At 38.1% G+C, this 23,860-nt stretch overlaps 2 protein-coding genes across 2 annotated transcripts; both read right to left on the reverse strand.

Moving 5' to 3' along the window:
* Positions 1 to 596: 596 nt before the first annotated feature.
* On the reverse strand, positions 597 to 8,015 carry pa2g4a (proliferation-associated 2G4, a). The gene is made up of 13 exons (XM_079460423.1): positions 7,787 to 8,015; positions 6,926 to 7,054; positions 6,631 to 6,736; positions 4,898 to 4,967; positions 4,555 to 4,647; positions 4,291 to 4,354; positions 3,913 to 3,991; positions 3,436 to 3,514; positions 2,777 to 2,910; positions 2,376 to 2,470; positions 2,162 to 2,289; positions 2,026 to 2,079; positions 597 to 1,700 (listed from the first exon to the last, which is right to left on the reverse strand). Exons 1-13 carry the CDS (start codon positions 7,869 to 7,871, stop codon positions 1,638 to 1,640), a joined length of 1,179 nt encoding a protein of 392 aa, XP_079316549.1. The 5' UTR covers positions 7,872 to 8,015; the 3' UTR covers positions 597 to 1,637.
* An 854-nt stretch (positions 8,016 to 8,869) lies between these two features.
* On the reverse strand, positions 8,870 to 22,471 carry erbb3a (erb-b2 receptor tyrosine kinase 3a). The gene is made up of 28 exons (XM_079460588.1): positions 22,315 to 22,471; positions 21,664 to 21,850; positions 19,399 to 19,524; positions 19,174 to 19,236; positions 18,948 to 19,066; positions 18,712 to 18,853; positions 18,412 to 18,531; positions 18,032 to 18,149; positions 17,822 to 17,895; positions 17,656 to 17,746; positions 17,518 to 17,535; positions 16,177 to 16,388; positions 15,930 to 16,062; positions 15,013 to 15,106; positions 14,765 to 14,922; positions 14,463 to 14,516; positions 14,252 to 14,393; positions 14,047 to 14,166; positions 13,850 to 13,948; positions 13,351 to 13,536; positions 12,295 to 12,450; positions 12,124 to 12,199; positions 11,896 to 12,042; positions 11,707 to 11,804; positions 11,438 to 11,617; positions 11,106 to 11,174; positions 10,587 to 10,848; positions 8,870 to 10,498 (listed from the first exon to the last, which is right to left on the reverse strand). Exons 1-28 carry the CDS (start codon positions 22,465 to 22,467, stop codon positions 9,669 to 9,671), a joined length of 4,227 nt encoding a protein of 1,408 aa, XP_079316714.1. The 5' UTR covers positions 22,468 to 22,471; the 3' UTR covers positions 8,870 to 9,668.
* Between the last annotated feature and the right edge of the window lie 1,389 nt (positions 22,472 to 23,860).

Genomic DNA, 23,860 nt, shown 5'->3' on the forward strand with positions numbered 1-23,860 from the left:
GGCTATTGGTCTGTTGACATTACACCCCAAATAAACAGCGATTGTTCGTCGCGTAGAAATGCACAGGTAGAAAATTAAGAGCTTATATATAAAATAAAGTTTTTTTGTAATTATTTGGTTATTGAAAACATTTAACGTAGAGAAAACGAAATAAAATAATTAGCATGTTGCCTGACAGTTAACTGATGGCAGTAATGTGAAATGACCGAAACTGTGGTCAGATTTAAACTTAATGTTTACTAGTTAGTGAAACGCATGATTGTTGTACCTTTGAGCGACTTGTCATATGGATTCAAGTGTCCGTTTTCTTTATGGTCCATGTCATTATAATATGAAGAATTACGTTCAAAAGAAAACCATTTAACTAGGAAGGGTTGGATCTTTACTGATGGACGCAGAGCGCCCCCTGTGGCCACCTTAAGGTTTTCATATTCAACATTGGCTGTAACAGATATTGTTAGAGATATTAAAAAAAAGTAATGTATAAGTGATATTACGTTAATACTTTCGAAGTTACATTTATAATAATATAATACGATGCACAAGCACGACAAATAGGGACATTTATCTTTGATGACGAGCGCAGGCTAAAGAGAGACATGTTCAAAGCTCTGTTTTTATTTTGTTAGTTGTAAAATAGTCCCATATTAACGTTTGTGCAGGGAAAAAAAGGTTGGGTGAACTTCAAACCCGTCCCGTGTAAATCGGTTGCAATAGCAAGCCAAGATGTTCACAAAATTCCACAGAATCTACTTAGAAAACCTCAACTAAACCTACTAAAATAAGACCGATCGAGAATTGTTCTAGAGCTACTTCCCACAAACTCCTTGAAAATTACTGAACGGAAATAACCTTTCAAATTCAGTTTGAGTCTAGTTTTGCATATCTGAATATTCAGTCAGCCTTGGAGAAATAGAGATACAGTAAAAGTGATATCATGTTGGTCCTTACGGAGATCTCCATCAGTTTAAACAGGTTTGTTAGAAGTAGCTTTAGCGTAATCTGGACCCACACCTTTGATGAAACACTTAATAAATCTGATTTTATAATATTAAACTCAGTTAGCATATCTCAATCTCGTTAGATTAACAAAATAATAAAAAACAAGAAAAGGAGTGAGCAGGAATGTGATTAAACATTTCCTAATATTTAAGACTTGAGTTTGGCAGTCAAGTTTATGCTCCGTTTTTTTTAAAAAGTGCATAAGATTTCAACCCCGAGGAAAACCTGCAAATCGAATAAGCCTTTCATACTCTTTTTCTCTTAATCAGATCTAGTCTAAATTTAACACGGGGATAAAGCACAGCATTTCAAAAAGCAAACAAAGCGTGTTGTGGAAAAACGCAACTCCATAAAAGAATTGCGAAGTTTTTTTAATTCGATTTTGAAAAAGGCATTGCATTCTAGTCGTCAGATGTAAATTGAGTGCTTCAAAAGAGTAAAGAGATTCATTATGAAAGTACAAATTTGTTGCACTCAACTTGGAGTCCAGATCTAAATGACACATTTCTCCACAACAGGAGTTTTAACAGCGACTCTCAATTAAAGGTTTGATGAGGAAAAGCTTGAAACAGTGGCGCAAGACTGAAATGTTGAGGTTTTTTCTTGTCAAGGGCTTCATGAGCGTTGTGTCGCCTCTATTCTGCTGCAACTTCATTCTCAGCTGGTTGGCCTGTAGCATTCTCTGCAGTTTTGGAGGCCTATAAAACAAAATAAAATTAATCATAGAGGAACTAAATTACTGACTGATAAAGCTTAGTAACACAACAATTACTGTAGGAGTTTAAATTGTTCACTGTAAAATAAAATATAGCTGCAAGCAGCAATTCTTGGTCAAGTCTAACAACCGCGCAAGGGAAATATTTCTTAAAATCTCCAATGATGAGTTTAGGGAGCGTTTAAAAACTATTTAAGTACAGTAAATGTAATTTTTGACCACTAGGTGGCACTCGGGATGTTGTGACAAGGACACCATGGTTTCATGTTAATGAAAATGTTCTTTCATGCTTCGATCAAGAGACTCACCTTCTTCTTCTTCTTCTTCTGTGCTTTGCGACTTGCAGAACTCTGTATCAGAGACTGTAATAAAATACACAAAAATCAAAAACCACGGATCACATTTTAATGTTCAATTCATTCAAAAGAGATGGTTGTAACATACCTTGAGTTCAGGATCTTGAATATCATGTTCAGATTTGTAGAGTTCTGCTTCAAATGGCCCACTGGTGATTTTTAAAGGCCCATTGGCCATCAGCAGAACTGTGAATTTGAACTGAGCCACAAACTCGCCTTAAGAAGAAGAGAGAAAGAGAGACAGGTTGGTTAGTAGGTAAAGAAAGTATTAAGAAAAATGAGGAACTGATACCAAGACTCGCCTTCTTTCTCATGCAGTACAGTAAATGGTTGCAGAAGCTCGTGTTTGGCACACTCCACCACCCCCAAACGGGCTTTACCTTCATCCTCAAATGCCCTACAGGACAAAGAGCCCAGGTTTAATCTCATTCTATAGTAACAGGTTAAATCAGCTATTCTTCAGTCAGTGTGACCAGGCAAAACAATACAACTCCAAACTTTGCTTATAAAAAAATCTACAAAATGTTAAGAACTTTGTTCAGGAAAGAACAAGAGATCTAATTCAGATAAGCAAATGTTTTGACCTTTGAAGGCCTTCTACACAATCTCCTCAAACACACCGTGATTGAGCCACGAAGAACACGTTTCTGAAATAACACCTTTCAAATTGCCTAAATATTCAGCGCAAGAAAAGTACAGATACCTTAAAGTGAATGGCATAGCGTCAAAGCGTCTTTCCACTTCACTGAAGAACATTCTGGACGTCTTCATCTTCAGACCATACTGCTTACTGGGGTCCCGTTTGTAGATGGTTGTTCTCTGACCTCCATCTCTAGCCTGCGGGAGAGATCATGTGAAAAAAATATATTAAAATATTAAATATGCCAGGGGAGAAAAAATACATCACAACATATATATTTATTCTGATATTGAGGATCTGTGTTCATTTATTTTGTCTCTTTATTCCAATTGATCAAGCTGCCAACAACTGACCTGGATCAACACATTCTTTGTATCCTTTTCTATTTTATCCTTTGTTAATTTTATGTTAAAATAAAACACGCATTCAAATTGGATTACATATAGGTTAAATTAAGTCTTGAATGTAGTTATTACTATGTACAACAAAATTGTAAATACAATCGTTTAGAAAACAATTAATGTTTTAAAAAAAAAAATTTTTGTATTTCTGTTTTTATTGTTAAAATTTTTCAGATCATGGTTTTTATTCTCATCTTGTTTATTACGCAAAATACATTATTATTATGCAGGTTTCCCTTTTCTTTTATATACGTCAAAGCTAATGAACATTAAGGACAGATTTACAATGGCAGATGTTTGTTCTTGAGGCTGTGATCATACCTTTCCCTCTCCTGTGCTGATAAGCACATCCACAGCATACACTTCATGAACTTCGAACTCTGCTTTTTCATGGTCCTTGCTGTAATAAAACACAAACAACTGCATTCATCATTACGCATCCAGGACACCCTGAACAAAATTCTGTCTGTTTCAGTATGTTCAACAGTGTAGTACTTGGCAAATACTTGGAAATGAATATAGATGCAGCTGTTATGTCTACATTGTTAATTCAGACACAAGAGGGCGACATTTCACCAGACACAGCTGATGTAAAATCCCGAAAAGTTTTTCTAAAATAAAACAATTCTCCCCCCAAAAAATCTCCCAATTCACTCAACCTCAAACAATCCCAGACTTCCTTTCTAGGTATGAACAACAACTAATGGTGATGATTTTGGCATTAGCAATCTCACTCATGGTATTACTGTTTTCAAGAACGAAATCAAACCATGAGGTTGGTAAACTTCTAGTTCATACCGTTGTTGATCTGTTGGGTTCTGGATTATAGTCTTCTCTCCATCAATAACATGTTGCTTTAGCTGATGGGACAGCATACCTATCCACAAGCAAAAGTGAAAGGATGAATAATGGCAAAACAATGAACAGGAGACGGTTAAACATTCCTGTTGACAACTTCAGGAACTTTGGGTTGGTCGGTTCTTTAAAGTTATTATGTGTTATTAAACTAAACATCACATATTCACACCATTAGAAGTCACGATCCTGTAGCAGAAATGAGTTTACTCAGACTAACCACACCTTATAACATTAACTTTATAATGTGATAATAATGCTGTCTCTTAAGGGGTTATGCTAGTGTTTTTATAGTGATTTTAAATAATAAGAATAACTCACCCTCTATTGGATTGCATTTGAATGACCTGGCAATCTTGTTCCAGGCTTCAGTGACCTGTGCATTCTAAGAAAGTAAACAGAACCGGAAAATAAATGTCTTTTTAGTTATGTTATAACAAATATGCATCTTTCTGGATATGCCACGCACTTAAGTATTTTATAAGGTAGAAATTATACGTAGGGCGGGCCTTCTAATGTAGTTGTTGACAATCGGGGATCACAAAGTCAAAAAGCGAAGTCAATATCCCCATATTATGCACTAACCTGATTGCCAGGTTTGACAAGACGCAGTGCGGCCTCTGCGCACAGGTGCGCTGCTTTGATGACATCAGCTTTCTTTCCCGTCACAGGTGCCTCCTAAAGGACATCACAACAAAATATATGATCTAGAGTTTGTGACAACAATAAAAAACATTTGATTTAAATATTAGACCGGCAATACGAGAAACATGAGAAAACATCAAAAACAATTCTGACTGGTCAATCGCAGCCAAGTATTCCAGAAAGCTTGTAATAACTTGTAACAGCACTTTCAAGTGTTTATACAATTATGAAGTCGTACATAAATATCAAAAATTTGCATAGGTATGTGTGGAAAAAAACAAACCTTTGTGGCTCCTATAACAAAGCTGTGGGCCACGTTGGAGATGAAGCCGTCGATGTGTACGCCTAGATCACTGTTGAGACAAAGTGTACAAGTTAAAATAAGACAAGAACAAGAGTTTATTACATTAAGACATATGTGACACTGGACCACAAAACCAGTCATAAGCACAGGATTTCTTTTACCACAAAGAAAACATTGGATGGGTCAAAACGATCGGTTTTGTTTCTATGCCAAAAATCATAAGGATTAAGGATGCACTGAATGTTCGGCAACCGAAAATAGCCAAAGAAAGCATGTTCGGCCGAAGCGTGATGGCCAAATACATTTTACCGAACAAGCGTGTGATATGATCAAGCAGCAACCAGCTCAGTGGTTTGCCTCCATCACACCGAACCGTTTTAAGCACAGTCTGAAATGGTTACAGTTATGTTGTCATGTGAGCCTAGTTCCACTCGGCACGGTCGTCTCACCATGATTTCGTCTGACAGTAGCCCCGCCGCTCGCAACATCTTTAGACATCGCACAGCGGTCGCGTGCACACACTTCACCGTACTAAACAACTTGTCAAAGTATGTTCTGTGCATCTCGGCCATGAGTGCACCTTCTGAGAGAACAGTCAGCTTTTGAAAATCATTTTGCAGTGTAACCTATAATAATTCAACAGTTTTTCACGAATTCATATTTTTTGCTTAAAAGATTTTCTATGAAGTGTTTTGTTGTACAGAACATTCTTTGAACAGTCAGTTGTAGGCCTAAAATAGACTATTCAAGAAGGGAGAGGGCATACTTGTTTTGCTCAATGTTATTTTAAGTTACAGTGATTATATTGAAAAGCAACAGAAAATATAAAAAGCACATTTTGACCATTCCGTTTATTCAATAGTGAACGAATTGGCTAGATAAATAGTAGAAATGAGTCAAGCAATGTTCAGTGTTCGAGCGAGTAATTTATTTTAATTTATAAGGCTTCGGCCAAGAATTTTCATTTCGGTACATCCCTAGTTGGGATATCAAGTAAAGATCATGCTCCATGAGGATATTTAGTAAATTCCCTACCGTGAATATATCAAAGCTTTATTTTACGGAGTAATATGCTATGCTAAGGACTTAATGTGGACAACAATCATTTCAGTGTTTAGATTTTTTTGCACCCTCAGATTGTAGAGTTTTTAATAGTTGTATTTTGGCCGCATATTGTCGAATATACCCACAAGACTGGTTTTGTTTGTCCAGGGCCAAATATGCATCTTATCCTGATAAAGGCAGAACTTTTTGGAGGATAAACTACAACAGCAAACTGTGATACAATTAAAAGACACTAACTGACATCTGAAATGCCTTTTAAGTGAGACTAAATAAATAACAAGAAAAATTGGAAATAAAAACGGGGTCATTCAACCCAGAATGGAGTCAGACTTGACCGTAATCTTTAGTAACACTTAACAAATACATTGCAGAATAAACATAAACAAGCACTGTGCCAGTTACATGCACACTTGCATTTGTGAATCACAGAAACACAAGGGACGGGAACAAGCAGGAAGACACAGCTGGATGGGGCACAGACAGCACTGGGACGTCGCTGAGGGACACAGTAGGGAAAAAGTTCAGACAAGATGGAAAATACAGATATTAGGCCGGTAAGAGGAAGGGTAGTGACTTGAAGAAGAGGGAAGAGAGATGGCGAGGTTAGACAAACGCAGACGAACTGGTGAGAGGGGATGTTTGCCTACATTTTGACCATATCTCCATCTTTCAGCATGTGGTCTGGGTCACTCTTCAGGGGAGAGAAGTGGCACACACAGTTATTGACTGACACACTGGTAGGGAACGCAATGCCTGCAAGAAAGGACAACCACCAACCTTCAACAAAACAATCATCTGAATAATGTGCGAGGAGAGAGATATTGCAATAAGACCATTCATTGTGCCTAAAATAGGCCACTCTGGTCACGGACAAACATCTCTCTACAAAATAATATTAATAAGCACAAGCGTTTATCTAAAAAAATCAAAACGTCAACCCACCTTTCTTCATTTCCTTCTCCTTCTTAAAGATCTTCCCGGTCTCCGCAATGATGAAAGCGTCTCCTTTATCACAGAGGCTGAGAACAGATATGCCTGGCTTGGCTGCATCAATGACCAGCCGCAGTGCCTCTAAAAAAAGAAGAAAAGACAAGCGTTCATGAAAGTGGAAGAAATAAAGTTCCTGATTCAATGTTTGCACAAGTTCTACACAGACAGCGAGAAACACACATGATGTGCATAATGCAGGTGCATCCTTGGCATGTCAGAGATTGAAAAGATGACTTTTTGAGAACTTTTATGATACATCAAGAACTTGTAAAAAATCTAAAAGCTACAGTCAAAGTGATGCTTGCTTTAGAAAGTCCAGCCAGCAGTGCAGTATTCAAAGTGCCAAAACCACAATGACTCACAAACACCAGCTGCTCTCCATTCATAAACTCAACAGTCCTGTCAGCATCCCTAGTTTGTCTTTAATTTAGCATCCATGATATCATCACTTATATGTGTTTGTGTGCTATGCCATTAATATTCACTGATCTGCACTGTTACCCACGTAACTCAGTTACTACCAACAGCTGCCAACGAGACTATCACGAATGCCCACTGACATGCACGCAGAGCTAATGCTAGCTAGCTTTAGCTCCAACATGACTCCGCCACCGGCCACACAAGTGTATACCGGGTAATATATTTCACATAAACACTAGAGGAAAAGTCATGCTTGTACTCATGTACGTAAAGATCCGATACGACTGCGTGCTGCGTGAAGCCAGAGCAGGACCCGTTTTTCACACGCTGCACGAACACGTGGAGGCCCGCGGCACCGACTCAACGTCTCCATCACTCAAACGTCAAACTCACGGTTGGCGATGTCACCGCCCATCTTGTACTTGGTCACGACCAGGTCCTCGGCGATGGTCTGGTCTTGCTGCTCGTCGTCGGACATGTCGTAGCTTCTGTCTGTCTCAATCCGATGGAATCAGTCACCGCACTACCGAGCGGTTCACCGACCGTCGCGCTCCGCCCACGAACTCTACGCACGCACAGCGTGGCGTGGCCCCGCCTACTACGCTGATCGTCAGAGGCGTACGGCGCCAAAACTAAGCGAGGTTGAAATAAATGTCAGCTTTGTGTTTTTTCATTTTCTCTCAGACTTATGAGCACTTTAAAACATATTCATATAAAGCTCCAGAAATAACACGAGGGTATTAATAATATGACATTTAACTAATGTTGCATTCAACGATATGAGAATTAATAGCGTTTTCTGGATCTGCATTTCATTTAAAGATACTGGTAGTGTTTACTGCTGTAAACAATTGTAAATTTTGGTTTATCTTACTATAATATATATTTTTAGTATTCTATAGCTATAGTAAAATAATTAACTGTAGGAAATACTTCAATATTTTAATACTATAGTGAGCGTTTCTAATAGATTTTGCAATATATTTATTTTTTATTAGATTATAATAAATAAATACTCTAGGATTTTATCATGTGGGATAAATTACATTTAAAAGTACATTTAAATCGATTAAATGTGATGTTTTGTGGACTTTTTATGCATTAAGATCGTTATTCGTTATTCTCAAAAACATTAAAGGGATAGTTCACCCCCAAAACATCCTAAAAACATGAACATTACTGAACTTCTATGGAAGAAATTTCTTCAATTTCTTTTCACATTTACAGAGGTATGTAGATGAAAAACAGTTTTAAGTGAACTGTCTCTTTAACCCCTGTGAGGTTTTGTGTAGGTTTTTACTAATATTTAAAGATAAAATAGATATATGACAGATGTATCCTATTATCCATATAGAATGTAAATCTGCTGTTCTGCACTTCTGATTATTTTCTGAGGTGATATTTATAATATAAACTCATGTAAAATATTTAAAACTAAGAGGAACATGGTGGTTCGAAGTGTCTAAATTGCGAAAGTCCAGGTTTACGTATAAACATTTTATTAAAGGTTTACCATAAAACGTAGTCAATACAAAAAAAGTTATCATCATTATGAGTCGATGACATTACATACATCATTCAATGTATCGAACGAGATCAAGAAAATACTTTAGCTGTTGATATGTTTGTACAAAACTGGTTTTGTTGTTAAGCTTTACTGGCCATTTCATCTGAAACATAATACAAGTACTTCATTATCATTTGTTCATGAGGCATTCAAACACTTCTCAGAGGAAAAAGTTGTGCCAGATTCGATCAATATGCTGTATAACTGACCATATGCATCACATTACAAATTGATGTCTCAGATTTCCCGTGTTTAAAATTAAACAAAAATGAGAAAATAACACGATTACATCTGGATAGATGCCTGACGGACACCAGTAAAAGCTATCCATTGAATATGGCACTTCATGAGAACACAAAATAACAGACATGTAAGAACAACACCTATTTACAAATGACATAAACGCATGACAAGCTTGTCAATGGCATTAACAGAACATTTCATTTTTTATTTACATATAGCTGTAAATATCAGTGCATAACTTGTAGTTCAATCTGGTACCGCCACCAAAATAAAAGTCTTTCATAAGTTTCTCTGGCTGACCCTTCATGCGGTGTGACTGGAACGGTGTTAAACACTTAATGCCATAATATACATCAAGAAAAGTACATTTATTTTGTCAAGATGGATTATTCTAGTGAGAAGTGCACAATCTTGATCATTGAAGCCTACATTTGTTCACAATATTCCACAACCCATCTTTCATTCCTACGTGCGGACGGCGTTCATTTTACGCATGGTCCTGCTGTGCCAGTAGTCAGGATTGTCAAAAGAGTTATTTTTCAAGCCTGCGTGCATTTTGACGTACACCCCTTGGCTTCTGTGTCCGCCAGACAGTTCTCCATCCCTCAAGCCGACGTTCTCCTCTCCGTCTCCCTCCAGGTTTTCATATTCGACAGCCGAAGTTCCACCAGCAGCCAATGAGTCCATTTCCTCATATTCATATACTTCACCCTCGCCCAGCACCCTCAGAGAATTCCTCAGCCGTGGCTGTTGGTTAGTGTACTGATAGTCGTCCTCCACGTACTCGTCTTCATCGCCCTGTGACAACCTTCTGAGGGGAGGATGAGAGACGGGTCTCGGGAGATTGAGTTTGAGTAGCGCTGGTCCACCACCTCCACGGATGTCCATGTACTCGTACTGCACCTCATGGGGATCCAAATCGGCATCCGTGTACTCGGCTTCGCTGGAGAGGAAATCACCATCGCTGTGACTCCTCTGGTCGGCTGAGGACAGCGAGAGACCTCCGCTGCTCTCCGAGCCCTCCACGGACGATCTCTTGCTGGGTCTGATTGAGCTATGAGATTTGTGAGCGCCGTACAATCCCGCGGGGTTTAAGGAGGAACTGCGGTTTCGCGTCGGCCGCGGATTGTAATCTTTAAGCAGCCCTGGAATGTGCCCGAGAGAGAGGGTCTGATTGTTCATGTATTCGTATTCTTCATTTTTCCCGTTGCGGGCTTCTAAAAAGTCCCCGGAATGACCTCTCAACAGTCTCTTTTGAGAACACGTGGCACGGGAGGGTGTAAATAGAAGTGACTCTGAAGAAAAAAGATGTGTTCACATTTCAGTATTGCTTAGAAGGAAAGTCATCAAAGTATATATTCTGTACGTTTTTGCCACACTCACCTTTCTCTGGACTGTCTCCAAAGCCAGGCAACACATATCCATTTTGGTCCTCTTCTCCTTGTGTCCCCGTATAGGGTGTTTCTGTAGGTCCTAATAAGCTGTCCCGCTGTGACATGTAAGCGCTGTCCTCGCGATGTCTGAACCTCCTCATACTGCCCACCGATGAAACGTCTTCATTCATCTCCTGTTCGACCAGAGTGCCGTGGCCCTCGGAGCTCTCGGTGCACGCAGAGTCGAGACGGGAACGAGACGGCCACAACATCTACAGCAAAATAAGGAGGACAGTAAACGTTTAGTTCATGACTGCTTCCAATTCCTCAAATATTTGATACCGCGTAAACATCTCTGTATAATCTCAGTGCATTTAGTAGTTTATGACACATATAGACCTACAGTATATCTATGACATAATCTGTACTTGTTTTTTTGTATTTTGGTAGACGGAAAGACAACACAAGACTACTAAAAGGAGAATAGAAATGAATGTTGACTCAGGATTGAACCGTGTTAAATGCTCACCTGCACAGAGTTTTCCAGACCAGGGGTCATTGGCAGATATCCAGCCATATTGGATGGAGTCAGACTCGACTGAGGTAACGACAGAAAGAAAATGACAACTTAAAATTTGTAACATAAACAGCATCCAAGAAACTAATATCATAACATCAGTCCTATTTCTTGGTCCTACAATGTGAAATATTTTTGGAGCCTTAAGTTTTTAACCTTGCCTTTAACTTAAAATTCAATTTGATCAATTTCAACATGTTTTTAAAATAGTGCGTTGAAATGGCTATGAAGTTGTGGTTAAAAACTTAAAAACAGTGTAGCGTTTATTATATACTTCAACACACCCGATGAGAATCGATGCGCAACCTAGAGAAACTTCTAGATTGCGCTATATAGGGTTGCATGTCTATCGCATCTTCCAATACTTCGTCTTCCTGGTCCTCCAGCGCGACCCCCAGAATATCCATCTCTGTGCCTCTCTGATGTGACTCATCTGAGGCGGCGTCCTGAGTTTTGTGTTCCTCCTAGTGGAGAAACATCAAATAAAAACAGTCATCTTAAGCTTTATTTTCTTTTTATGACACATCAGATGCATCGAATGAGTTTGCCTTACTTTAATGACAAGATAGCGGGACGGGTCTCTGGCCATTCGCGTGAACTCGTTGGCAAGCTCCTTAAAGGTTGGCCGAACATTTTCATCGATCATCCAACCTGTTAATAAATACAATTACATTTGTGAACTTTCTTATATGAGCAATAAATATCAGGTGTGTCTTTATACTGAACAGCGTGGAAGACTTACATTTGACCATAACCATGTAGACTTCTATGGTGCAGATTTGAGGTTGTGAGAGGCGCTCTCCTTTCTCCAACAGATCAGGGATCTCCTTTGGTCTCATAGCAGTATAAGGCTCCGCCCCATATGACATCATTTCCCAAACGGTCACGCCTACAGAGAGAGCGGTCTGTTATTCTAAGCTTGATTTCTTTCACAGTAAAGTATTATCTTAGGACATGCACACACACTTACCGTAACTCCATACATCACTCTGATGCGTGTATCTCCGAAACATAATGCTTTCAAGGGCCATCCACTTAATTGGCATCTAAGAGGATGTACAAACGTTAGAAAGGCCCAATTTAGTGGTAAGATAACTGTTATCATCACCAGTTCTACTGGTCAAATGAAGCTTTGGTTTACCTTGCTTTCGTTGAAGAAGTATTTCTTCTCGTCGGGGTAATGGAGGTCAGCAACGCCGTAATCGGCTATTTGAACTATAAAGTCACTCTTGAGCAGAATGTTCCTGGCAGCCAGATTCCTGTGGACCATTCTTTGCTCCTCTAGATAGTACATACCCTAGGAGGGACAGTAGTACACTAGTTACTTAGTGCACTAGACTCACAAAAACACACACATGGTGCTTAGGAAAACCATACAGCTCTGGAAAAAATTAAGAAATCTTTTCAAATAGTCTTTTAATGATCATGTCGAGCCGGATGTTCATTCAAGTGTCTGTTGAATTCCAACATAAGCAGAAACCTCCAAAAGTAATGTGAAAGACCAAGAGCATGCTGGGATGCATGAAAGCTGAATGAAAATGAGGCTTATTTCGTCAAATCATATTTTTCATACATTTTCTTAAATACAGGTAAGAAAAAATATTGAATTAGAATTGTTTTGTAAATAATGTATATTATTTGTAGTCTTTGCATCTTTTGAGGTTGGAAAGTATTTCAACCATTTTTTTATTTTCTGTCAATGTTCTTTACATAATGAAACAAAAATGATCATTTAATCTAAATACATATGTATAAATAGCAACTTTAGGGGGAACATGAAAAAATTCTCTTTATGTTTTCTAGAGATTCACGTTCAGCTTAAATTGAACTATAACATTTTGGTAAAAAAAAGTATTTTTGTGTAACTTTTACATTATTTGATGTCTGAAAACACTACATATTCTTTATTATTTTGAACGATATGGCCAGTTCTCATTCTTTGCAAAAAAAGATATGATTACTAAAATGTACCAACGTATATGTTTTTAGTTGTTTAAGTCTTATTCGTTTATTTAATTCGTCTATTTTTATCTTGTTATATTTTCACAATTGTACAGTACTTTGGTACAATATTTGTTGTTAAAATAAACTTGAACTTTTCCAGAGCTGTATTTAGTGAGTTGGATGTCTAATAACAGCTTTATGGTTTTCCACCAGTATATAGGAGTAAAGACTAATTCCACACGTGTTGTATTACCTTGGCGATCTGCACACACCAGTTGAGCAGCCTCTGAGGATTCAGACCCCCTTTACGCTGTTTGATGTGATCCAACAGAGACCCCTGAGGGCTGAGCTGAGTGACCAGCTGCAGACTGGGACCCGAACAGATGCCCAACAGACGCACTATATACGGATGGTCCAGACTTCCCATTGCCAACATATGCTGCAAAATGGGAACAAAAGGTCAGGATAATTTTATGTCACCAGAAATTTCTTAAAAAATGAAACTTTCTGTCAGCTGGAACGAAAAAATGTAAACAATTTCATGGTAAAATTACAGAATATATAGTAAACAGTATTCCCCGTTTTCTTGTAAATTTGCCGTCTATTTCAAAAATACATATAAAATCTGTTTTTTACATTATACGTGGAAAATCTGTCAAATAAATAACAGAAAACGTATGTCAAATTAAAAATGTCCCCCCAGTGAAAATCATGTCTCTAATAATATAGCTTTAAAAGTCTTTATGTCTTACATCTGTAACTTCAGTAAAGGTTTGTCGACCCGTACGATCTTGAATAGTCTTGATCGCCACTGGGATCTTCACTGTATCTCCCTCTGGTATCCACACTCCCTATGAAGAAAACAACAACAATTAGACAGAGTCATACTTAGAAAAACGAGAACATTTTGAGATTCCTGCAAAGGTATGTCTGTCGAGTGTGTAAGTACCTTGTGCACTGTGCCAAACACTCCGGAGCCGAGAAGTTTGATCTTCCGCAGTTCAGAGCATCTCAGAATCCGAGCGTGAACTTTCATACCTTTTTCTCCGGGTTCCAGTGGTTCGATACTCTAGAGACATTCACATCAACACGTTTTTAGTTCAATCCTAGCAGTTTATCAGACCTTTTGTGTATCTTTTTATTTGTGCACACACCTCTCCGCTCTGCAGATATCTCCTCATGGCACGCTTTCGTCGAATGGCAACACTTCTCCGATACAGAACACTGAGCACGAACACTGTGAATCCAACCATCACCCCGAATATAACACCCAGCACTATTGCTGTAACGGGCAACCTGCGATACAAAACAACGTGAGCACAATTACAAACCGAGTTAAGACCACCAGAAGAGGGAGACACTTACCCCACGACTGTCCTTGTGGAATCCACACAGTCATTCTGACCCGGTCCCAGACATCTAACACAGAAAATACACAGAATGCCTCTTTAACCGCATGTTTTAAGACATCACGCATGTCCGTAAAACAAGTGGTGCAGGAAAAGTGACATGCCGAAGTTTATTACACAAAAAAATGAAGAGTGGACATTTCTTATGGTAATGCAGCACTTTTTAAAATACCTAAACCTGCTTTTCTAGATAAGTGCTACTAAAGGTGTCAAATGTATTTATATTAACATTATTTCGTTAATTGTAAGATTTCTCACCCCAATGAGCAATTGGCATGGCATGGTTGGCATTTTTGCTGGCTGTTTGGAAACTTATAAATGATGAGCCCGTTTTCGCCCTGAACCCCCTCTGGACACGAGGACACACAGTACGGCCCATCCTGCAGATTCTCACACGCTTCACACTGGTCGGCCCCCTGGAGACGAGAGGAGACAGAGCGATTGTTCAAAATCTAACAGTCCACAAACGCACCCAAGTGACGTTCTTTCAGAGAACAGGAGATTACCGGTCCTGTGCAGGTGTGTTTCTTTTCCTGCACTGCACACTCCGCGTGACACGGCATGCATTCGTTATTTTCACTGGAAAACTCTCGCTTTACACTGTGGAGAGAAACACAGACGATGACACAAACCTTATACATCTGCCTTCAAGTGTGCTTCAAGCTGATTTTATCAAGTATACTTGAAATACAGTACACTTAAGCATACGTTTTGTAGTAGATATGCTAATGTCAATCAATGTACTAGTAGTACACTCGTATGTGTACTATATCAACAAAAAATGGCCCGTAGTAGATTATAAAGTAAAGTGTAACAGTAAGTTACAGTAAGTAAAAGTCCACAAGTTTACGAGGATACTGCAACTATACTATACTATAGTATCTTTTTTTGTCTTTTCTTAAGTTTTCTTTTTTAAGTACACTTCAAAGTATGCTCTCAGTAAACTGCTGTATACCTATAAGTTTACTTTAGGTGAACATCATACTTAATGTTTAACTAAATTTATTATTATGTACTTAAAGTAGATTTGAAATTCTTATTGCAGTGTACAAAGAAGATCAGATGTTTTATCTACTACGCTTGTTACTATATAAACTGAACATGTTATATTAAAAGTAGTATGCTACTCAATGAAATGAGTCAATTACAAGCTGAGTGTACTTCAAACGCAATATTTCAATATACTTTAAAGTATATAGATCAACATCAAAAAGTGACAACAAGTACTGACCAAATATATTAGACTTTCAGTATGTCAAGTGTACTTAACTTTAGTTATGTTTCTGAGAAGTCTGTTAGAAGTAGACTTAGATGTTTACTATTAACACAATTAAATTAACTAATTCACGATGCACCAATACTTCTAAATACTTCTTTTTGACTAATGACATTCATAAAAGCGGGCATGACATCCCATACTGACCCAGACAGAAAGTTGCAGTGTGGTAAACATGTTCTTCCTCTGCTGTAGTTCTTGCAGGACAGACACTGATCGGGTCCTGGACCCCAACAGCCCTCGGAGGAACACAGGGGATCACATATGTGCCCTTCTTTGACTACACAAACACACAAAAGAAGTGAATATTTTCAGTGTCATTTTAGGGTCGGATTAATGTGATCGACTAGTTGTGAATTGAGAAGTTAGTTGAACGTGCTAAACATGAACTCACTGCATTCCTCTTCCGGGTGGTTTTCTTTGATGTCTAGGGTCTTCGGGCGGCGGGTGGGCCGGTGGTTAAACAGACGTGTCCAGTTAACAGTGTGATGATAGCAGAGCTCCGTGTTTCCTGTGATGTAGATGCTTCCATCACCAATCCTCTTGAGAGAGCGAAGACCCAGTGACTTCAGAGTGGGAATCTTCATCACTAACAGTGAGTAAGCCCTGAAAGATCACAGAGATATTTAGTAAAACTTTCATCATCGGCTGACATCACCAAATTTCTTACCCCAATTCATAACAGTAAGATTATAATATAGGATTTTGCAATTGGAGCTGTTGGATATGATTTTGTGGAAAATGTCAGTTTGATGTCAATTTTCTTCAACCCATGTACAAAAAAGAACATAATGAATCTGTCATTTTATGTTTCAAACAGAGATGGTGGTAGAGAGGCAAAAATGTATGAATTGCAGAACACAATATAATTAGGGCTGTGAAATGATTTATGGCGATTAAAGGAATCCAGAATAAAAGTTTGTGTTTACGTAATATATTTCTGTGCACCGTGCAAATTCATTTTGTATTTATAAACACATGCACACATGCATGTATACATATTTAGGAAATATTTGTATGAATTTATTTATAGTTACCAATCATTTAAATGATATATTAATGTTTATTTATTAATATTCTAAACTTTTATTTTGAACGGACTAATCACGATTAATAGTTGGACAGCACTAAATATACTTAAAATATTTTATATTAAATATAATCAAGTGACAATATTCATTTAAATATGTGAAATTACTTGGTGATAGTTCACCCAAAAATTCTGTCGTCATTTACTCCTGTCATATTAAACTTGAATGACTTTCTTTCTTCCGCAGAACACACAAGAAGATATTTTGAAGAATGTTGATAACTGGTACCCGTTCACTTGCATTGGTTTGGTGTCCATACAATGGAAGTGAACGGGATCCGGTGCCGTTCGGTGACCGACTTTCTTCAAAATACCTTCTTTTGTGTTTGAAATGAGCAAATGATGACAGTATGTTTTTATTTTTGGATGAACTATCACTTTAAATACACAAGGAACATAAGAGTTTTATAATTATATTACCGTTTGCAAATTATGTTCACATTTCAAAAATCACATTTCAGGAATGATTTGAAATCAAAATAAGAATTGCAGCACCCATATTCCCCATGCTTGATCTCCATCCACCACACCGCTGAGATGATTTAAAAGGTTTGTCACACATGCAAATGTAAGATTTGAATGTTTCATATCTGAACATAAAACACAGAGGAAGAGAAGGAGTACAAGCTAAAGTCAAAATCCTACCTCTTAGAACTCACTCCTCTGGAGAGAGAGAGAGCAAGAAAGGAGCGATCAACATGAATACAAACAATAACAACTGTTCCTCAAACTTTGCCTCAAACATTGACAGATGAACACAGAAAAGATTGAGAATGTTTTTACCTGTAGAGTGTTCTTCCCTGTATGGTTGTCAGGTTTGAAAAGACAGAGAGATCTTCCATCTCTTCAGGCCAAGACTGAACACTCAAAATATCTAACAAGGGCATGGATGTAAGTTACACAGTGTATAGATAATATGTACAGTATATACACACAGCATCACACTCACCTGTGATTTCTCTGACTGTGCTAAAAATCTTCAGTTTCTTTGGATCGAGAGCACTAATGTTTCTGTATACGTCTCTAAAGATGAGAAAAAGAAAAGGAACAGGTTTTGTCCTCCATACAATGCAGTTTGGCCAAAACATTTGCCACACAAAATCCAAACAAAAGTTGCAACTGTACAATCATTTCCCCGTTCCATTTTTTGTCTACTTACCCTGTGATTCCTGTGACCAGGAAATGCAGACTGCCCTGAATCTTAGTGCAGTTTATAAAGCTGTCAATATTTTGTGAGTCTACAGTCTGTCTGGTGGGCGTACCAGTTCCAGGACACGCTGGACAAAAAAGAAGAAAAGCAAATTTAATGCCAAAGAAAATGCATTTTAAGAAAATATTATTTGTTATGAAATAATAGCTACGTTGTTTATGAATAAGTGACTTGAAGACACATTTTTTTGGATGCTTTCTATGTTGAAAATGTTGTGATCTAGTGAAATGAATCTATGAGCAGGAATGATGGCACTGTGCTGTAACGTAAATCTTTAGGCCCAGTTTCATGTTTGTGTGCGTGTTTGTGTGTCTGTGTGTGAGCGTTACCTTTCGGACAGAGACCCCCACACGGCTCACATCTTTTTACTTTTTCCCCCTTCTTTTCCACCTCCATCTTGTCAGCAGGACAGCTTCTAACACATGAACTGCCATCCACCAAAAAGTTAGCTAAAGAAAAAAGAACAGAGCAAGAAAAAAGAAAGCCAAACGATTAGATTACATAAACCCTTAACAAATCCCTCAGTACTGACACCATTACCCATAATGCAACACTGCAGGTAACTGTGCACTATAGAAAGGCTGTAATGATGTGTAACCAGTGAAGTGAGGAATCAGATGATCGCTTACGTGGACACTGTGACACACACATGGAGCCGTACTGGTATTTGGCGTTAGGATTGGGTTCCAGTTTGAACGTCACTTTGTTGTAGATCAGAGCCTGCGGGCACTGCGGCACACATGAGCCCGAGTTATTGACGTTTCTGCAGGCCTGTGAACACACACACACACAAATAAAACTTAATAAACTAAACAAGAAACGTCTCCTATTCAAGTAAATGTTCAATAGCATTGTTTGGACATACAAAGCAGTTGGTGTCAAGAGGTCCGGTGCAGCCTCCGGCACATTCAGTGTGACAGCACTCGCCAGGACTGCGTCCGAAACACCGGCCGTTACACTGCGGTGCGCACACCGTCTTTGTCACTGAAACACAGAGAGAAACTTGGTGAGAAATGTATGTGTGTTACAGTGGCGGTTAGGGGATGGAGAAACATTAGAAGTCTAGAATAAACGTGTTTGTGTGCACTTACAGATTTGACAGCTGTCATTTCCTGGACCCCAACATCGATCCCCACAAGACTCATCACAGGGAGCTGCATGTAAAAGAGAGAAAAACTCAATCGTCCATTGGAACATCAACTAATGTAAAAGTCATTTTGGCTAAACTTAAAAGCCATACTGAGTCTACGCAACCCTAAAACCACCGATAAATATCGCAATGATTCTACTAAATAAATGCAGTTACATATTCTTACATTTCTCTCCGTTGTCTTCAATGATGACTTCTGCCCCACTGTCCTTAACAATATCCAACCAATTAATCTGCAGCGCATAGGTCAGGAATTTATTCTGGATGATCTGAACACCACCTTCCTGGATCTCTGTGAACACACCCGTCGCAATAAATAGAAGGGGAAAAAACAGCAACAAAGACTGAACATCTTGAAGTCACTGAACAGCAAACAAATGGGTTGAACATTTCTAGTGTGGTTGTCAGGACTTTAAAAATCTGAGTGATTCGATGTATGAGTGGATTATGTCTTTAAATACGGCTTGGATTGTTCGTTTATCATTTATCTGATTTTGTAGCCTTAACAAATAGCACTATTAAAGATATGTTCTGTGTTGAAATGAAAAACGATGTACCTTGATATCCATTCTAAAAGAGTCACAATTGAATTAAACAAACACGTTCATTCCTTTTCACACAGCAATTTACACACATAGCACACAATAGCAAGGTTATATTCCCCACTAGAAGTGTCGTGTTTTCTTAAACAGGTTGAAACATCTCATCTTAACTGTAACTGTCACACTGAAATTTATCAGTACGTTCATGATTCACGATCATGTTGGTTCAAACCTAAATGTCTTTCTTTCTACAGCAGAACACAAACATTTTTTTACACTAAATGTTCTGTAATGACTTAGGCCCTACCCTTTAAAAAATAAGAAAGTATAGGCTTTCGGTCTACTTTTAGTGTACTTCTTAGAAATATACTTAAAATTACACTTAAGTAATTTGAGAAAAAAAGTATATTTGGCCTATAACTGGGTGATGGAGATAAACTTAAAGGTACAATGAAGGATTCTAAGAATACTTGACTTCGTTCTGTTAAAGACAATATCTCGCTTGGCGTTGAACTTTGAGCTCTATCGTTTTGCAGATATTATTAATGCTCGAAGAGCAACATTACACACTAGTGGCAGTGGCGGCGCCAGGGGGGTCTCAAGACCCTTCCAAAAAACGCCTTGACCCCCCCATTAGACCCCCCACCCCTTCCTGGTTTAAAAATATTTGATATATATTAAAATATATATATCCGGGATAAAGATTTAACAGTTTGACAGATGGTAGTCTAGGCAACTTATTTGGAAATGGCCCCGAAAAGACATTAGGAGTCAAGATCAGAGAAAAGAAAGAAGAAGAAACTGCGAGATGATGCCCGTGCATCACATGCAGGTATGTCCATGTTTAATTAACTTAAATTCGGGAAATGTGGATGTGCTGCTACTAATTCTGTTTACTGAAGAAAAGTTTGCACTTTCAAATGTGTAGTGTGTGTTGGCTATTCTACATATGTCAGCAAAGCTGTGAAGATTTTACTTTCTCTATTTTGTGTTCCTAGGTTTTATACTGCGATGCTGCTATTGTGTTATTGATATTGAGTTATATGTTTGGTAATAAAAAGTTAAACTGGCAAATTTCAGGGTGGGGGGGTCATCATAATGGAATTATGCTTAGGGCACCAATATGGCTAGCAGCGGCACTGGGTGTGGATATGGCAATTAAAGTTCGAGCATATTGTTTGCAAACTACAATTGATTCATTAATTAAAAACAAAGTAGTTGATATGTTTTATTTGTTTAGTAGCATTAATATGCAGTTATTACCCGTGTCCACTGTATTTTCTGTTGGTTTTCATGAGACCCCCCTTTAAATGACCAGGACCCCCCATTGACCCCCAATCAAAATTGTCTGGAGCCGCCACTGGTTTAAGGCATATTTCACATAGAAAAATGAATACCTAAATAGGAAAACAGTATAATACTTCATGTGCATTCATAAATAGTTAACTAAAAGGATGATGTTAAGTTTAGTTTAATGAGAGTTCACTTCAAAGTATGGTTTCAGAAACTCATTTGTTTCAACAAACTAGTTGTTTAGAGTTTACTCCACTTAAAGGTATACTTAAACTATACCACGTGTCCTGAATTTACTTTATTGTACTGATTATTTATATTTATGATATAAACTAGCACGAATTAGATTTATCTTCATTTATTTTACTATTTATTTATTTAACTAATCTCACGTCACCATTGGAAACAGGTGCGGTTAAATGTCTACGAGGCAAACTGTGCCGTTTGTTGGAGATGTTTTAAAATCTGTATGAGCATCGAGGTGCTGGAATCACACTGGACAGAGGGAAGCAATGAGCACGCGAAAGGCCTCCAGCGTATTACAAAGTTTATTATCCACAGTTTATGCATCACCTCTCATGTGTGTGTTATCTCACCTGTCAAGTGTATGAGGCCCAGCTCCTTCAGTCCGTGCGTGCCATCCTTCTGATAGTTGACTAGGATGGCGAGAGCGAATCGATCCTCGTACAAAGTCGTTCCTCGGATGACGCGAAGCTGTTCCAGAGGTAACCGTTTGAACTGGTTGATAGCGATGAGGATGTACCCTGTGACCTCACGGATGGACTGCAGAGACAGTGATGGTGGTGAGGGTTAACAACATGGTCAAAAGGTCAAAGATTTACTCAAACCACAGTAGTCACAACCAGGTTGTGAATCTTATTTTGTGATTAACAGCCACGTTGTGAGTCGAAAACACGGCCGCACGCAATTCAATCTGGTTTGACTGCTGTGTGCTCACACATTTGCTTTGTAGAGAAGTGAGCTTTCAAAGCAGATCTATGATCATTTTCTCCTACACACTTCTTAAGGACCTTTAACATCTGAAGGACCTCAATCGAAAGTCAATATTATTGATAACATTTCTAATAAAATCTACCCAAATCCAGATTATTGTACTTCTACAGTCTACATTCATGTTTAAACCTCCATATTCTTCATGTATTTGAACAATTGTGTACAGTTTAAAGAAGTCTTGAGAAAAACGGAGTTGAAAAAAACACAAGAGCTCGCCGGTGTTTTCCACTCACCTGCAGAAAGGAGAAATCGCGGTTGTGTTCCATCTGTGTGATCTCCAGGTTTCCCATGACGATCTGGCAGCCGCTGTACATGTCCTTCATGAGTTTGTACTGAACCTCTGGACTCCCTGTCACGCTCAACAAGTTCTGAGTGCCCGTGCACATCTTCACTGCAAAGAGAATACATTCAAAAAGACAATTTACTGACCCAAACGGATTGGTTCTGAATTCATTTTTAACACGGTAGTTGGGATGATTGTACTGCTGCGGTCATGATATTTTGCTTGCATTGTTCTCCAGTGAAGCGCTTGTGAACAGATGTGAAAGTGAGGGAGGAGAAGCTACTTTGCATTTCAAATTTTGCCCTTGGTTTTAATGTGCCACGGTACAAACAAGCCATTAAATGAAGGAATCTATAAAAAAACATTCTTACTAATACTCAGAAATCTACTTATTAATGTCCCCGGACCATTTACAGTTTCCTATTTATAGGTATGGTTTAGGTACAATAATCATTCCGTGAAGGACTAATAACATTTCTCCTAAATCTCTAATGGAAATATTGCTTCTATTTGCATTTATTTATTAAAAATGAAAATTGGAAAAACAGGTGATGATAACAGAAGAGATCCTCTGTATTTTTTTAAAACTCAAATATAATTTCGACATCTAGGAAAAGTTCAAAACCTATTTTATTATGCGATCACAGTTTTCATGTGTCAGTCTTTCACATTGCTGTTGGTTGACTTTATGTCACTCCTAAGGTTTGATTTGGTTGAAATTCAACAGACACTGAACTGGAATGACCACAGTACAGCTAGGAACGATGATTAAATTAACATTTTGAATGATCTTAAAATATTTTCATGGATGTATACTATTGTCCTCATGGCGACCAAAATATGTAAAACATTAAGGTAAAGTATAAACTATATTAAAGATTATAAATATTACGAGGACAGGATAACACAAACAAAAAGAACACATCCTTGTCAAGTACACAACTTTTTCCATTATCCATCCATCAGCCCTATTCATGATTATAGTATTAACGTCCTCCTAACAACAAATGAGATCATTGTAGTCAACGTATAGCAATAATCCACACATTGGACAGAATTGCATTCTGCTCAACTGCGTTGGGGTCTTTAAGATGAGCGATATGGGGACTTTGATTTTGAAGTTGTGTGTTAAGATGCTATAAAAGTGAAGTAAATCAATCTTAGAGTATGTTTATAGGACGTACTAAAAACTGTGTTTCCTTTGCATTTTTGAAAAGTTTTACATACAGTGTTGTGATGTCACTACACACTTGTGCACATATGTATATACTATAAGATGTTGTCAATCAATTTTGTCTGGATGGATAATGAGGTTGATTTACTACAAATGACCCGGAACACCATCGTTTATTTGTGCTTTTTCAGCAGAGACGATATCTTTTGTGTTTAAAAACTTTCAAACGTTTGTGTTTTCAGGCCCCCAAATTTAACACCATGGTCGAGTAAAAAAAGTTTTTAGTTGGATGCTTTTTGTTGAAAACGTTGCTGTGTAAATT

Source organism: Barbatula barbatula (genome assembly GCF_947034865.1).
Source record: "Barbatula barbatula genome assembly, chromosome: 7".
Taxonomy (NCBI): domain Eukaryota; kingdom Metazoa; phylum Chordata; class Actinopteri; order Cypriniformes; family Nemacheilidae; genus Barbatula; species Barbatula barbatula.

Excerpts from the sequence above, each read along its gene's own strand:
- pa2g4a (XM_079460423.1), bottom strand. The coding sequence starts at position 7,871 with ATGTCCGACGACGAGCAGCAAGACCAGACCATCGCCGAGGACCTGGTC. Across the intron at positions 4,355-4,554 it reads TTGTCAAACCTGGCAATCAG|AATGCACAGGTCACTGAAGC; the intron begins GTTAGTGCATAA and ends TTACTTTCTTAG. Across the intron at positions 3,515-3,912 it reads AACCCAACAGATCAACAACG|CAAGGACCATGAAAAAGCAG; the intron begins GTATGAACTAGA and ends GTTTTATTACAG.
- erbb3a (XM_079460588.1), bottom strand. The coding sequence starts at position 22,467 with ATGTGCACGGGCACTCAGAACTTGTTGAGCGTGACAGGGAGTCCAGAG. Across the intron at positions 18,532-18,711 it reads GTGTGTGTCACAGTGTCCAC|CTAACTTTTTGGTGGATGGC; the intron begins GTAAGCGATCAT and ends TTTTTTCTTTAG. Across the intron at positions 11,175-11,437 it reads TGCGCATCGATTCTCATCGG|TCGAGTCTGACTCCATCCAA; the intron begins GTGTGTTGAAGT and ends TCGTTACCTCAG.